Source organism: Athene cunicularia, assembly GCF_003259725.1.
Source record: "Athene cunicularia isolate RWA chromosome 1 unlocalized genomic scaffold, athCun1 chr1_part1, whole genome shotgun sequence".
NCBI lineage: Eukaryota > Metazoa > Chordata > Aves > Strigiformes > Strigidae > Athene > Athene cunicularia.
In genome coordinates this window covers 22,424,605-22,441,771 of record NW_020799091.1, presented here as the reverse complement: position 1 = coordinate 22,441,771, position 17,167 = coordinate 22,424,605, and the positions used below count along the sequence as shown (strand labels likewise).

At 37.3% G+C, this 17,167-nt stretch overlaps 1 protein-coding gene across 1 annotated transcript in view; it reads right to left on the bottom strand.

Annotated features, from left to right (window-relative positions):
* Positions 1–17,167, bottom strand: part of B3GLCT (beta 3-glucosyltransferase) — a 65,495-nt gene that overhangs the window by 18,440 nt on the left and 29,888 nt on the right. Inside the window, exons 5-9 of the mRNA XM_026860517.1 lie at positions 16,074–16,150; positions 11,980–12,091; positions 7,318–7,323; positions 6,638–6,774; positions 5,257–5,320 (exon numbers count right to left, since the gene is read on the bottom strand). Coding sequence (XP_026716318.1) covers positions 5,257–5,320; positions 6,638–6,774; positions 7,318–7,323; positions 11,980–12,091; positions 16,074–16,150 — 396 coding nt within the window. The remainder of the gene's footprint in view (positions 1–5,256; positions 5,321–6,637; positions 6,775–7,317; positions 7,324–11,979; positions 12,092–16,073; positions 16,151–17,167) is intronic.

Here is a 17,167-nt window from a genome sequence, read left to right as displayed (position 1 = left end):
TCTTATACACATCTCCCCCCCAACCCTTTGTATTTACATTCAATTCATACTAAAAAGAGTAATATTTCAATCTGTACTTTATGACACATCAAGAACACTTAGACCTACCCAACATTTCTATTGCAGTATTTTTACACTGCTTATAACTTTGCCAAAGTATTCAGGCAGGAAAATTCTATGCTAGGTGCCTACCTCAGAACAGATAAAAGATTAACTTAATTTCCTATAAAAGTGTTCGGAAACTTGTAAGAACAAAATTAAATTCTTGAAAATCTGAAAGGCAGAAAATAACATCTCAGTAAGTATGTGGATTCAGAGGTTCCCAGCTGCACTGTCACACACTCCAGATTCTGAATGCTTATGTCTCTCTTGAGGATAAGCCAAACATATGGAAGTATCTTTGGACAAGAGCTGTTCGAGCATACACTAGAGATATAGTAGATCTGGGTTCTAGGTTTGCTTTTACCTAACACAGTCAGAAGTTACAGCTTCTAGTTTTCAAAAGGGTGCCTAGACCCACAAACCACAGATATTCTGGGACAGAGACTTTCCATGCTACCTCATGAAACTGCGTCACTGTGCAAAAGTAAGATTCGTGGAACCAACAATATAGTGTAGCGAAGGGGAGTCTGACTCTACTGCACAGGGGGAAGGAGACTCCTCCAAGGGAAGAGAATCAGTCTTTGGTTCTAGTTCCTGTTTTCCATGTTATTTACACATATTCCCAGTGATTCCTGCATGGAAAACATGTGCTTCACTGGAATATGGCACCAGACACAGCACACATCAAAGGAACTGAAAATTAATCTCCTTTTCACTGTTTTACTTCGGAACTGTTGGCTTTAAACCCCACCAAGGCCAGAATTCAGCTGCTCTTTTAGAAAATAATGTGATTGTTAAGCTAGTATTAAGAGGGCACAACATTTCCTTCTCCCCAGCATTCAGGAAGAACTCAGTGCAAACCAATTGCATAAGTGTGGTCTGGACAAGCCCAAGTCACCAAATCAGTTACAGACAACAATTTTCCTGCTCACCTGTTGTGGTTTTGAATGGTCCAGAGTTAATTTTCTTCACAGGAGCTTGTATTGGACTATGTTTTGGATTTGTGCTGGAAACAGTGTTGATAACACAGGGATGTTTTAGTTATTGCTGAGCAGTGCTTACAGAGAGTGAAGGCTTTTTCTGCTTCTCATCCCACCCCACCCCACCAGTGAGCGAGCTGCGGTGCACAGGAAGCTGGGAGGGGACACAGCTGGGACAGCTGACCCCAACTGACCAAAGGGATATCCCAGACCATATGAGGTCACGCTCAGCAGTAAAAGCTGAGGTAAGAAGGAAGAAGTGGGGGACATTTGGAGTGGTGGTATTTGTCTTCCCAAGTAACTGTTACACGTGATGGAGCCCTGCTTTGCTGGAGATGGCTGAACACCTGCCTGCCGATGGGAAGTGGTGAATGAATTCATTGTTTTGCTTTGCTTGTGTGCACAGCTTTTTCTTTACCTATTGAACTACCTTTATCTCAGCCCAGGAGTTTCCTCACTTTTACCCTTCTGATTCTCTCCATCCCACTGGAGGGGAGTGAGCAAGTGGCTGCATGGACCTGGGGTTCAACCTGGGTTTTAACCCTGGCTGGGGTTAAACCACAACACCATCACATTTAGGTTTCACCATCCTCAGAAAATCTCACCTATCTGCACACAACCATTTCTGAAACTTATAGGGAATAAAAGAGAAGCTCCAGTTTGTTACAAGCCCTGTTACAACTGGGAGTAAGCTTGAGAATACAATCAGATTTTTGAAATTTAAGCTTCCAGATTTGCAAGTTTTTCGATAGTGTACAGTCACATACCAGAACACAATTACCTGATGCTTTTTTAGCAATTTACTGTTTGTAACTGGGCTGTCATAACTACACATGCACTCTTAGACCACCTCAGCTGCGAAGTAAAAACATTTAGTTTGATTGCACTGAAAAGAGTTTAAATTACTGTATTTTTCCTTGTAATTGAGTGGAAGCATACAACTGGGAGCTGTCAGTATAAACAAGGTCACTACTACTGCTCAGCTGATACTGACTTGCTAAACCACTCTAACTCAGCTGCAGGTTCTTTCATTAGAATGAGTTTTGCAGTTTGCAAGTTCTAATTTCTCTTAGTCTTGCCATTATTAAGTGGTCTGTTTATTTGCTGTTTTAGCAGTGCTTCTGGAAACACAGATGATCTTAGCATTACAAATGAGTTCAACAAAGTACTAAAGGAAATGGCCACTTTGTAGGGAAGAAAATGCTTAAGCCTGAGTGTCAGTTAAGACAAACACTGTTCATAGTGCTTGGAGTACAGGAGGAGTATGGAATTGACATGTCACACAACACACGCGTGGCAAGGAGCAGACAATAAACACACATACACCTCCAAGGTTATCTTTTTGCCTTGTCACCACATTCACATTATGGGATGAAAGTGGTTCTTGACTGCCTTGTGATATGAGAAGTTTAGGGGATGCAGCGAGATCAAAACTTTAGGCCTGTGCAAGGCTGAGGGCTGTGTGCATAGACCTGCTGAATACTGATAGTGTTGCTAGGCTACTATCTTCTGGCCTGAACAGAGGCCCCCTCTGGTCAACAACAGATTACCCAAATTCCAGCCCAAACTGGCCTGGCGGTTTGGCCAGGAGTCAGAGAACAATTGAGACTGTGCAATAGGACAGGGTGAAAAGTTCATCGGCCAGGAAGAGGAGATACTTCATCTATAGGACCCCTGCCCATGAATTTGCGACCACCAAAGGAGCTCAACGCGCAGACGCAAGAGGAGGAGACCTGATTACCATAAGAAGCGAGGGGAGGCGGGGATATGTTATGTATATGTATAAGCATTCTATGAATATACATTATTTTGTAACATATAAGCAGGACAAGAACTACAAAGGGTATGCATGCTTGTGGAGGAGTGATCCCCCATGCGTCCAGCGCTGAATAAACCTACCTACTTTACAACTCCACAGTTGTAGAGTCTTGTTTCCGCAAGTCACTTGTAGCTGGAAAACTACAGAACAGCAAGGGATGATGGGATTTCTAAAGAGCTTCCAGTATATTTTAAGATTGTATTAGTTCAGAATTCAGCTATTCAGAATTAACGTCTATCACAGGAACCAACAAAGAAGCAATGCTCCTGCAGCACAAAGAATATTAAACAATTGTAACCTAACATGAATTATTTATGAAAGTTGCTAAGATTTTCCACTGAATAATTAAATCTTCAGTAGAAAGCCTTGGAATGGTGTGAAGCTATCATATTTCAGAAGTGAGGTTAGAGTGCCATTCTGATTATTGAACAGGATGACAGACTGTTCGTAAAATAATAGAAATAGATTTACAATAAAAAGACAAAGTATAGTCTTAGTCCTAGTTCAAATCTAATGTTAGGTATATAGAAAATCCATTATTCACTTCCAGTTTTGAATAAGCATCAGCGAATATGCTCTATATTGTGCAGTTACAAAAAGTCTGAAAAAAAATGTAAAAATGAGCAGCAGCATGACAAAAACCCTTCGCCATATTTGCAAGATAGGCCTTCCAGATGAAAGTGATATAAATGTTATGGATATAAGAAACAGGGACTTGGAAAGTAGAAGGGTGAAAAAAACCTGACACAGAGAACAATAAAATATCAAAGACTAGCGGCACATGTTATTAGGACTCTGTCAAAGTAAAACATTTCTTAAAACATTTATCATTCTTTATAAATTTAAATATTACACACAATCATTAAAGATCACAGTTATATCCTTTGATTTGTTGTCAATCTTGATTCACACAAGAAGAACATAGAGAAAAATTATTTAAGAAGAAATGAGGGGACATGGAACTGTCTCGAGGGAGACACAAGACTGTGCAGAAAGAATAACTACAGGGCTGAAGTAGGTTATCAATGGCAATAAATTTGAAATGAAACATATGCAAAGAACTGCTAACAGAACAAGAAGTGAATGGAAGTAATTTTGCCAGTTGATTGATCAATTGTTTTTTCATTAAGCAATCTGTGGCACATATAAGAAATGTCTGCTAATGATTTTTTTTTCAGGACACTCAGTTTAGAGGCTTTGTCAGTGCTGACATAGACTGGAATATTGGGAATATATGAATGACTCTGAGGTAACTTATAAAAAGATTAACAGTGTGAAGCCCAATGTCTTGCATTTAGAAAAATTACCAAGAGGAAGGAAACAGCTTGTTGGTTTGTTTCACATAGCAAAATGAAAGCTGAGAGGTGTCCAGCTGCTTTTGAGAAATACATCAGTCAAAGAGGGAACTATGTGAAATAATAGTAATGTTGGCATAAAACCAATTTCATTTAAATACGCTACCAATTTATAAATACACTGTTGATTGATGTTAGAACTGACGAGGTTTATAATCATTGCAGAATAAAGACCTGGAACAGCAGCAGTAGATTTAAGATATCTTTTTTTTTTTTTTTCTGGGTCAGAATCACAATTTATAGCTGACTTCTGGGAGCTTTAAAAAAATTAAAATGAGTTCAAAATCACTCTAATTTCTGTTCAAAATCAGCAAGCTTATTCCAGATTCATCCTCCCCTTCCACCCTGTGTTCAAGACTTCACTTCAGTGACAGCACAAACATTCTGAGAGCAGAAAAAATAAAAAAGCTTCAGAAAAAGTAGCACTGACATTCTTTCAGATCCTCTCACTCCTTTTGTCTCATGTTCCTTTCAGTCAACTCACTTATTCTCTGAAAAACCTAGTGGCTACCTTCTAAAACTTCTGCAAAACTCAGGCCAAAAAAAAAAAATCCAGACCTCCATGCTGCAGGTTGCAGAGTTGATTGTTCATACAACTGTTAGGTTCCTCGGACTATTTAATCGAAACTCCATCATGTTTAGCTCTTAGAGTCTGATTTAGAAAGTGAGTGAGGCTGGTTGGTATCTGAGATACTATTCATGTCAGCTTATGCTTAATGAATTGGAAGTCTCTCTCCTTCTCTATAGAGCAAGCCTTAGGAGATACCTTACTGTATACAACCATATATGTATTCATATATGAATGCATTTTTATTGAATTCTTCTATGCTTGAAATATATTTTTAAAGTATCACAATATTCTAAAGGAAGGGAAAGAAATAAAGCATGCAGTCAAACTTTTTAGCAATGTCTAAGAAAAATCTATTACTTTCATTATCGTTTATTACCATGCAAATATATAGACTGAGACCATTTTTTCTTTCACCACATCACCGCTTACCTCATGCTTTAAATCTATTGTAAAGTCTGACTTGAGTGGTTCACTTTTCAACTTCTTTGCAAGCCTATATAATCAAAGATGAAGAAACGCACTCAAAAAAACATATTAAAAAAATAATCACTAGTGTATGCAGCAAAGTGTGCTGGTATTACTGACCATCTTATAAAGGGGAAAAAAAAAATCACACTTCTGTATTTATTGCCCCAAGAAGCAACTTATATTTCTTTTTCATGTGATTTTTTAAAAATCTGAGCACATTGTGATGATGTTTAATTTAGATTTCAGCACACACATTTAGATACATTCTTCCTCCCCAAGAACGATGTCATTTGGAGTAGATGGGAAGTATGGGATGACATTTTCAACAGATTAAAAGCAGCAGTGCATTTGAAACTCAATATTGATCAAAAATTTCAGACAGTATTATCTTTTTGTGTATTCCGAAGCACAGTATTTAGGCACTTTATGAAAACATCAATCCTGCTACAGCAAGATGCATTCAACTTCTGAAATCTATGAACTTTTCAAATCTCCTTTAAATCTAAGCATCTAATCCTTAATAAGTATCTAGGTTGTCTCTATACTGAGGGCAATGTAGCCACTCTAAGATCCAGGAATAAAACTTCTGTCTGGTGGAGAACACATTTTTTAAATGACAAGCAATGGTATTGAAATAATTGAACTACTGAACAACTATTACCTAGCTGACATGATGTTAACTTTCAGAAAGGCAGAGTGAAGCAAAATAAATCACATGCACAGCAATGATACAGAAATCCGTTTCTGTACTCTTGTTTACTAATAAATTCTTAAGCATTTAATTATAGTAATTATGTTTGGAATGTGTAGAATAAGGAAGAAACAGAATTGTATCAAAGGAGTATTTTCTGGGTAAGTTTATAGTGGGAGCACAAGTCTACGTAGGCATACCCAGAGCTAGTTGTACATTATTGTGCCTGGTTGAATGTCTGGCTATGCACCTTAGATACTCAGACTAAAGCAGACTTACATGTATCAGCATGAATGCTGATAATATAGGTAGCAGCAGCAAAAGCTCAGCATAGGCTCTGATGTCAAATCCATGAGAGGCCAGCCTGCATTGGCTGAGTAAACCCTAAACTGTCTGCCATAGCTCAGCTGCAATCAGCAGCTTCAATTCAAAGACAGCTCAAAATTAAAATTTGAATTTGTGTGTCTACATGATCTGCAATATGACCTTCAACTGTACTGCAGGAACACCTCCATCTTTTATAAAAATATATTAATTCATATTAAATCATAACTCATAAAAATAATATTGATTTGCATCTAGAAAAAAGTATAAATTAAACATTCTTAATTCTAACATTAAACAAGGAGTGATTAAGAATTCAGTTCTTACTTGTTAACAAGTGGAATGCTAAGTGCCCAGCCAGCAGCAAAATCTGGAAATTTAAATACTGTAGGATTTTCGGCAAAGGCATAATGGTGAATTATTGTAGATTCTTCATCATATAGTGCTTTACCTAAAAACCACTCCTGTAAAGGAATATAGGAAACAATTTTGTTCATCTACAGTATCCTTTTAGTGAAGATGATGACTGCATTCATGCTGAATAAAGCAAACCTGAAAACAAAAACAAGGGAAGCGTATTATTCACAATAATCCGGAAAAAAGTGTACTTGGTAAGAAATGAAACTAAAGACAGGTAATTCAGATACACACTGTATTTTCAAACTCCAGCATAATCCCTGGATTCCACCTGTTCAAAGTGCACTGAACCTCAGAATCACAGAAGGCATGAGATTGAAAGGGGTGTCTTGAGATTGGCTAGTTCAATCCTCCTGCTCAAGCAGGGTCAGCCAGAGCAGGCTGCCCAGGACTCTGTCCAGTTATGTTTTGAATACCATCCACAACCACTTTGGGCAACCTGTTTCAGTGTTTGACCACCCAAACTGACTACTGACAAGACACTCAAAAGCACTGCATTTAAGAACTTTATATACATTTCCATTTTGAATTTCCATCTGTCTAGCCTCTTCTACACTAGGGAACTTAAAAAGCAAATACATTTTAAATACCTTGATCTTCGAAAAGAGTTAAATGAAGAAGGTCCCAAGTATGCATTTGTAAAGTAAAAGATTAAGTAGTATTACTAGTTTTAAATAACAGTGTTTAAGAATTTACTACTGACTCTGCTGTATCTGAAAATAATTAACAGACTTAAACATTACTTTTTTAACATTACTGTCAGTTGTCTTAATCTTTCTCTTTAGAATGGATATAAAACAAGTACACCCTCAATTTTTTTCAGAATATGGACTGTAACGAAGAGAAAAAAAGAATATATGTGTGTATATATAATTTAAAATATATATATATATATATATATATGTATAAACTGCTTTTCAGGCCCACAAGTACAAATGATGAATCAGAATTCCAAATCACCTTAATGGTTACATTAAATCTTTAAATTGTGAAGTTCTTTGCATTATGACAGTAACTCAGGTTTTGCTTTTTCCTGAAAATTTATCAATTCCTGACAATTCATCACTAACACAGATTCATAGTTAGGGCAACTGTTTTTTACAAAAGATTCCATTTCTCCAGACTCCCTGCCATATTTGTTTTTTCCCCTCCTTTAAAGAGGCAGCCATTAGCAACAATGAAAAATTCCTTCAAGGCATTAGTACAGTTCACATACTTCACATGAGATAAATAAATTCACACAAAATTCAAGACAAAAGGGAAAATATTCAAGCAAAAATAATGTAGAAACATCCAGGGGGGAAAAATGGTCTAACCCCAAGAGGATCTTGCATCTCAATAGCCATCCTCCTAACTCCAAGCAGATGTGGCTACAGAGACTGAGCTGAATTTTATAGCTCCCCAGAGTCAATGAGGAGCAATAAGTGACATTTGGCCAGCATGTGGCAGAATCAGCAAACAGCAGAAGAGAAGTCTTCATGCAACAACAGACACCTCCGGCCAAAACCAACTGGCTGGGCCTGGCAGGAGCATGCACATGGAGCTGCACTAGAGGACACTCAGTCTGGCAACTCCCCTCGCTTCCAGCAGAACTCAACCTGGCTCCCCAAAAGGCAGTAAAAGGGCAGCCCTCAGGAGCTACCAGGGATGCGTGTCTTGCCACACACACAGAGTCAAAGCTATGGGCTGCTGCCTTCTTTGAGAACCCACCTCTGCAAGCATTGCCAGGACCCATATAAACAACCACGAGTCAAAGACATGGGATACCACCCGTGTCAGGAACACTGATTCTCTGAGGGTCTGGTATAAGCTTAATGTGGTATGCACATGCATGTGTATGTGTGAGGCGCTGAGTGCATTTCCCATGAATTCTGCACATTTCTCCCCTCTACTTTGATCAGCTACTCTCAACAAAACTAAATTGAAAATATCTTGTACTTGACTAGTGACGACTTAAGGTAACACAAATGCTGAAAACTTGTTTTCTCCCATAAACCCCATGTGCCTCCCAAGGCTGAGGTAGATGTTCAGCAATCTGTTAAGGAAAGAGTCGGTTAAACTGACACTACTCAATAGATGGAGAAGTCAAGGATGGAGATTTTTTTTCCCCACAGTTTTTTTAACCACCTTTATAGGAGTTGCTACCTGGTACCTACCTAGATTCATACCTTCAATCACAACAGACCCTGTTTTCTCCTTCCTTTATTGGAAGGATTCAGTAGTGTTCACTGGATGGATTGAAAAATAAACAAACTATTGGGAGGTAAAATAAAATGGGCAAGCATACTCATTTTATGCACAAAGATGTCTTCCTTGAAAGAATCAAAATAGTTCTTTAGAAGCATTTGTGCACAAACATTTTTTAACTCTTAAGGCCTCCAAGGCTTCAAAACGTTCATAACACAAGCACACTACTCTGTTTCAGAAATAGTTACTAAATAGTAACATTTTAATATGATAGTACTATCTGCAAATAATTTTTCTTCTGGACTTCCACTTAGTTATGCTACAAAGTGAAAAAAAAAAATTCTTTATTTATCCTAATTTTGCATGTTAATTTTTACACCAAAACAAGCTATGGATTAAGAAAACCAACCTTACTTTCCTTTCTCTATAAAGCATAGAAAATTAAACCCATACATATACCTCCTGAGGCTTTCACATAATATTATTTCTGGCAATATTAAGCCACAAATCACAGTGATGGCATTCCAGGTTATAGTCAATGCTCTCCAAGCTTATTTGGTCATAACAGTTTGTGCAGGCTGGCTTTACAAGATTAAATTAGTTATATGCAAAGGAACTTAAGGAATGATAGTAATCAAATTGCATATAGGAAAAAATGTGGATTAAAAAAGGAATGTGATTATTCCATTATGGATAACTACCATCCACTTAGATCAGACAATATACTGTGCTTCAAAAATGGCAAAAAGTCAGCCACCTTTACTAAGAGCACTCCAAAGTCTTTAGAAGACTTTAAATCAGTAGCTGAAGGAATGCGATGCAACAAAATTCAATACCAGACCTCAGGGAGGGCAGAAGTGACTTTATCTAACGTACTAATCAAGTCAATTCTACCCACTCACTGTCGTATCCTCTTATTCACAAATACCAAGACAAGTGTGCCTAATCAATCTGTTCAAGAATTGTGTCTGACACACAGGACAGGAGATTTCAGCTGTCAGATCCTCACTGTATCTTACTATATCAGCTTAAAGAGTTCTTACGATCTCAAAGACAAACTGTTCTTTAGACAGATCTTTTATAGCCTTTAGGTATCAACAGCTACTAAGTCAGCTTAGTTTACTCATTCTGGCTATCTTTGGGGCTGTAGTCAATCATCTTGTTAGGATAACAGAAAGAGGAGTGGCACATACAATTTGCTTTAACCTTGCTGCCATCTTCCATTATGAAAGCACAGGTTGAATCAATCTGCTATTGAAACACAGAATCACAGGGAGGGTTGAGGTTGGAAGGGACATCTTGGGATCATCAGGTCTAAATTCCCCTGCTCAAGCAAGGCCACCGATACAGCCATTTGCTCAGGACCATGTTCAGACAGCTTGTGAGATATCTCCAAGGACAGAGACTCCACAACCTCTTTGGGTAACCTGTGCCAATGCTCAGTCACCCTCACAGTAAAAAGTGTTTCCTGATATTCAGATATAATTCACTGTCTGAGTACTTGCCTTGAGGTCTGTATGTAAATCAGATATTCCCCCCTCTTTTAGTTTTACTGCAGTCAATAATGTCCTTGATTAACAATGCAGGTCATTCTCTTTAACATTCCTCCACAGTCTCTTACGATGCTTTCACACATCTGTCTTCACTCAATATTACATTCACATCAGTCTCGGTAGTTCTGCTACGAATCTCTACATATGCACATTGAAAAGCTGCAGATTCATCAACTATCCACATGCCCCTTGTAGACCTTTTATTGTGATTAATGTATATCAGCTTTTTATTATGCAGACTGCTGACATTTTAAAATTAATAATGAATGAGCTCATTCCAGTCTAACTCACCTTAAATTTTGTGACTGATGGATTACTACTATACATAAGGAATCAGTTATGGACTGTTACGCCATGTACAAATGCAAACCAGTTTATTTTCCTTTTAATGCAGTTTGGAACATAATTTATTACTGTAAGGGAATTTACATGTAATGCAAAGAAGAGATTAAAACTGGCACAAGGGCAGCAACTAGAACAAAAATTGTTGTTTCTATTTTGAGAACATCAAGTAGGAGTAGTGTTCTGAAACAGAAATAAATGGGTATTGCAAAGCCCTAAATAGATTCAGTCAGTTATTTTGAAGACACAGTGTTTAAATATGTAAGATCTCAGAATTATTATTATTATTATTATTATTATTATTACCATTTTAGAAAACAATTGTGAGAAAACATGACAAGGCTATGTGCCTCCAAAATAAGTAAATATGCTAAAGTGAGAGCCAAAGTAGAGTTCACTACTCAGTCAAATTATCAATAAACAGAAAAAACATATTTCGCACAGGAGATTTTGGCTTCTTCTATTCCAGGCAGAGGATGGACATCAAGTTGTATTTTTTTTTGAACCCTGAGAATTCTAAACATTAACAGCTTTCACGTTAGTTTTATTGCCAGATTTCCTTTGTTCCTTGGTGACTGCATTTTCCTTTTGTTCTGCAAGTCTTTTGGTGTTGTTTCTTTTCCAACAGGTAAATAAAACTGTCTCATCACCACAACAGTTCAGAAACAGAATGCAAATAAAATATCTTACTATATTAGATCAGTGACAGTTAGTCAAACTAACATCCGTCATTCTGCCTGATGATAATCAGAACTGATGACAGACAAGAAAATGGGGAAAGGAGACCACACAGCAGACTATATTCATCTTCTTACTGATGCTACATCATTTTCAGGCTATCCACAGAAGGAATCTTTTCTCTGCTGAATTTTAACAGTTCTTCGACAGCTAGACAGGTGCTCAGACTGCTTCATGTTAAACCTTGCTCACTCTCAGTCTCAGCAACAGAAATCTATTCCCCTATTTTAAGACGTTTGGATACATCTTTTCCAATGACTGGAGCTCTGAGCCATCCAGGCAGTGTTATAAAATTAAATTATGGGTCATGGATACCGTTCCATAACTAGGAATTCTAAAACTCTGTATTTATAATTTTGCAATTAAAATTATTTCACATTTCATCTAAAAGTACATTCAAAAGAAAGTTAAATATCTAAATTTTTATTTCACCTTAGACCCGTCAAATCTTCCAAGTGTTTCTAGCAGCTTTACAACTTGTATTCTCGTATCTTCTTCACAGAAGAAAATCCATGAGGAGTTCCTACCATAGGTAACAGAGAAACTAACAAAAGAAATTAATATTTAACTAATAAACTGGCTTATGAACAGAATGATTGATTCAACCCACATTCCCCAAATGCAAATACTTTGCAATCAATTATTCATTTACACAGAAACAGAAACTTTACTACTACACATCAAAGGACTACAGTGAATGGATAAAGATATTGCCTCTGCTGCTATCTATTGATATAGCACCAGTTATTCCAGAAAGAAGGGAACAGAAACACATAAAGAATGCCCACTCAGAAACGTATAGGTAGTATAGGTCTAATAGCCATCTATGAATTCAGAAGTTTGTAGATAGCAGTTTAAGTTACCTTCCCCTCTGTATCTTAACTTTCTTCCAAGCAGCCCCACTGTTGGGCACCTGACACCATTGCAAAAATCATGAAAATGTCTAATGACAGGTTTTCTCACAACTGATAATCGCCAACCTAAAACCTTTGTTAGCTTTTTCAGTACAGTGAAACTACACAGATTGAAGGGACTCCCCTAGCTTTCTCAAAGCTAACACTAATCTCGGTGCAGGATTCCTAACTCCTTCAGAAAATTCTCATTCCTTCTTTCTCTGCTGCTCCCAGCCTAATTCTTTTACAACTTAACAAAACAAAGCCTTCTTAAATCATGACATCCTAATGGAAAAAAGCCAGTTTTTACTTGTCCAGTTTCCTCTGCATAGCTTTTATGTTGATTTAATTAAACAAATCATCTGAAAAGAGGGATAAGAAAATTAGCACCTAAAAAATTCACAGATTTCTTCCACTACAGCATTGTCCACTGATAAAATCAGTAATGAAATTAAACAGTGGATATATAAGTCAGCAAAAATAAATAAAAACGCGTGATAGGATCATTTATGTTTTAGGAAACAGTATTTGCCTAAAAAAAAAACCCCAATCCCCCCAAAACCTAACCCACTATCTGAGAAATACTTATGCTAGAACATGTGATAATGCCTCTGCAGTTCTTGTAATTTACATGCTAGAAGCACCAGATAGTTGCCAGGTGCTAAACTAGTTCAGTCTTTTTCCATCTGGGACAAGTCATTGTGCTGGTTTTGGCTCGAATAATTCTCTTCACAGGAGCTTGAATGGGGCTATGTTCTGGATTGTGCTGGAAACAGTGTTGATAACACAGGGATGTTTCAGTTATTGCTGAGCAGTGCTTACACAGAGTCAAGGCTTTTTCTGCTTCTCATCCCACCCCATCCACCAGTGAGCGGGCTGAGGTGCACAGGAAGCTGGGAGGGAACACAGCCGGGACAGCTGACCTCAACTGACCAAAGGGATATCCCAGACCATATGAGGTCACGCTCAGCAATAAAAGCTGGGGGAAGAAAAAGGAAGAGGGCGATATTCAGAGTGATGGCATTTGTCTTCTGAAGTAACCATCATGTGTGACGGAGCCCTGCTTGCCTGAGGATGGGTGAACACGTGACTGCCAATGGGAAGTGGTGAATGAATTGCTTGTTTTGCTTTCTTTGTGTGCACAGCTTTCGCTCTACCTATTAAACTGGTTTTATATCAACCCGTAAGTTTCCTCACTTTTACTTTTCCAACTCTCTCCTCCATCCCACGAGGGGGGAGCGAGCAAGTGGCTGTGTGGGGCTGAGTTGCTAGCTGGGGTTAAACCATGAGTCATGTCCTTATGAAGCTACCTTTCCTTTGTGTCTTGCAATAGCATTTGATGATTCACTGCTTTCTGCTTATGATACTTAATCCGCTAAACTGTAATAGCCAGAAGAACTCACAATCCATTCATCCTTTTAGTACATAAAAGCATTTTTTTTGCCTACTCAACACTGAAATCTAAGCAACTCTTTGCTCAGACAAGCAAACAAGATACAATCAGCTGGGAAAGACACCTCCTAGCTGTTCCTTCCAAACTTGCCAAACAAGTACAAAAAGGGTATCAGGTCCCTCATGTTTGTAAATATGTACAGTATTCAATGCCCCGTAAAGACTGAAGGCTTTTCTCACACACTTTTGTGTTCAGCTAGAACTTTAGGAGAGAAAAAATTGGATTTACATGAAAGTAGCTGTGTTAAGGGCAAGGAGAAAACACCAGAATGCTCCCCACAAAAAGAATTACTCCCTCTTGTGAATACAGCACATAAAAGTTCACAAAACAAATGATCTGCTCATCTAGCTATTGATGGACAAACAGAATGATTTTCAAGGCTAAGTATTTAAGGCCTGCAGAGTCTTATGCAGACCTCACAAATTTGGAGTTCAGATTGCAAGGGGCCATTGGAGATACTCAGGTAAGACTCACATTTCAGAGTAATAATTTAAAAAGGACTCATCTGCTTAATGAACATGGTTACTAAGAAGAAATGTAGTGGGCCCTCTGGAGACAGTAAGGATACTATGTCATAGACATTCATTGCTGTCTTATTATTACATCTTCTGAAATGAAGCATTTTGTTAAAGTTAACCTGTGCCCAATAACTAAAAATTAAGAATTGTCGTAACTGTTTAGAGGCCTTCTTAAAACTGACAACTACAGAACTGGGGTAAACCATTCTTTTGAAAACAGTTTTCAGATAAGAATGCACCTTACATCACAATTCCAAGCATGAACAGCTGCTGCAGAATGGGCTGATCTCCCTTACTTGCCTCTGTCTGTTGAGAAAACTGAACAGTACAAGCCTCACAACATCAATACACTTCCAAACTACTCCATGTCTTTATTCTGCCAAAAGTGGTAAGTGAAACAGTAGACACAAAGAAATTCATATTCTAGAATCCTCAAGATGGAAATCCTCTACTTAAGGTCCTCTTCTGTTTTCTGATTAATTTTCTGCTGCTTTATCACATAAATGAACATTTGCATTTTTGGTTTCAAGTTTCACTATCTTTTAAGAGCTGTATCTGTAAACTCTGTCACCAAGACATAAATAATTCAGAAGAGGAACCACTAGGTCATTGAAACGGGAGCTAAGAAGGAATAACAAAGATGACTGATAGTTGGAACATCATCTTCCAGTCTTTCAATTTACTTTAATTCTCGTTTTGCTTCTTTTCAGAGTTTACATGTATTTCAAATACAGTTGTTATAACAAACACTATTTTCATGTTTCTACACATACAGAAAGCAATGGAAAGCAGACGGAGCATCCTATCCTGCAACTACTCTCATGAAAAAACCTCAAACCAAATCAGAAACATTCTTCTGAATAACTCAAATTATATCAACTAAATTAAATTTCAAGAAGCTGCAGAGCCTCTGTCATCAATTTCAAATGCAAGTTTTAGGCAAAGGATAGCCTTCAGCACCATGGAGCTTTAGGACTTTCTAAAACAAGAATCATTCCTTTGTGATGGTTTGCAACATGCTACCATGTAAGTACAGCACGTCTTCCTTGAAGCCATCTGCATAAACCAAGAAGAAAAGATATCTGAGACTATCTGTCTTCTCTGACCACACTAAGATGAAAACTGGATATATAATCTTCTAAAAAGATGTTGAAACCTACACCTCTTCACTCTAAAGGCATACCACCTCCTAGAAACACTGTAAGCAAAAAAAGACAGAAACCTAAACCAGGTATTATTATCATCTATGTTTTAACCATTATTTACCCGCTTCAATCAGCCAAGTAATGTGAAAGGTCAAAATTCTGAAATACCTCACACCTTACATTGCGAGAAGTGGGAACCAAATAGGAAAATACACATTTTTTAATGGTATTTCTTTTCACTAGATTACTTCCCTAATAATTTTAAAGCCCACAATGATTTGAAGAAGGTAGTTGTTCAGTTACATTATATTATTGTTGTTCTTTTATTTAAAATAGCTTTCTCTGATTTAATGAAATTTAACAGAAAACTGCTTTGGAAAACAAACAAAGTAGAGTAAAAAAAGTGAAAAGAGAAGGTTGCAACTCTCATTCAAAAACTTTACTTCTGAAAAAAGAGGTCTATTTATATGCTTGCTTACCAAAAATTCTGAACATAACTGGCATTCATTACACTTACTCTCTCATTAATGGTAATATTGTCCATGCACCTTCATGCCCATCCATCTGATGAATAAGCAGAACCGTAGGCAATTCCTTTAAGAAAAATAAAAATATTCCCATTAAACTTGAATTATATGTACTTTTTTTTCCTAAACACCAGGTAATCTTAAAAAAAAATATTCTGGAATGACTTAGTTCTTCACTGTTTTTTACCAGCAAGCAGGCCAAAGAATAGATGACTTCGGATGATACAAAACAAGGTGACATGCCATTTAGGGAAAGTGCTTATTTCAACTCATGATTTCTTAATTCTCTATTAGATATAAAGCTAATACAATTCAAGTGAAATGTTTTGTATAGGTCTCATGTAATCAATTAAGCAATATATAATACTCATTTTTTTACCATATCATAAAATCCCATATTGTAAAGAAAAACATAAATAGTGTAGAGTATTCTACAAAGGCTTCCTTTGGACAATCACGTTACACAGAGCTTATGTGAGAGTTCTAACACACCTTACTTTGCCATGTTCAGCTCTGACCTGTCACACTAACATCATGACAAAACCCCATGGGTTTATGCAAAAATCAATATGAGGAGTTAGCATTTTTTCTTACAGGAAAATCAAAGAAGCTTCCTACAAAGGAAAATCTTGTCATAAATTTCTTTGCTCTTTTGTTACTTGAAATCTCTTTAGTGTGGCAGATCCTGACATCTAGCAAACAAGCTATCATTTTGGGATAGTTCCCAAGAAAACACCCTTTAAACACAGCCCACTGATAAATCAAACTGTATAATTTACTCACTAGTTCATACAGGTTAAAATGGGAGATGTATCTTCCATAATATAGAGTATCTTACTCCATTAATTTACTATATTTACAAGTACAATTCTCTACTGCAGCATCATTAGGGTCTTAACCACATCACAAATGTCTAAATCCTTTGGGTTAGGTAATTGTACTAGTATGGAAGCAAAAATCTTCCTGTCAGGAAATTTCCTCACCATCTAGGTACATCCCATTACAACAATTAACCTAAGAAGCACTGGTGGTGTCAATGCACTTGTAACACAAATTACCTAATTGGAGCACATACATGATCCCA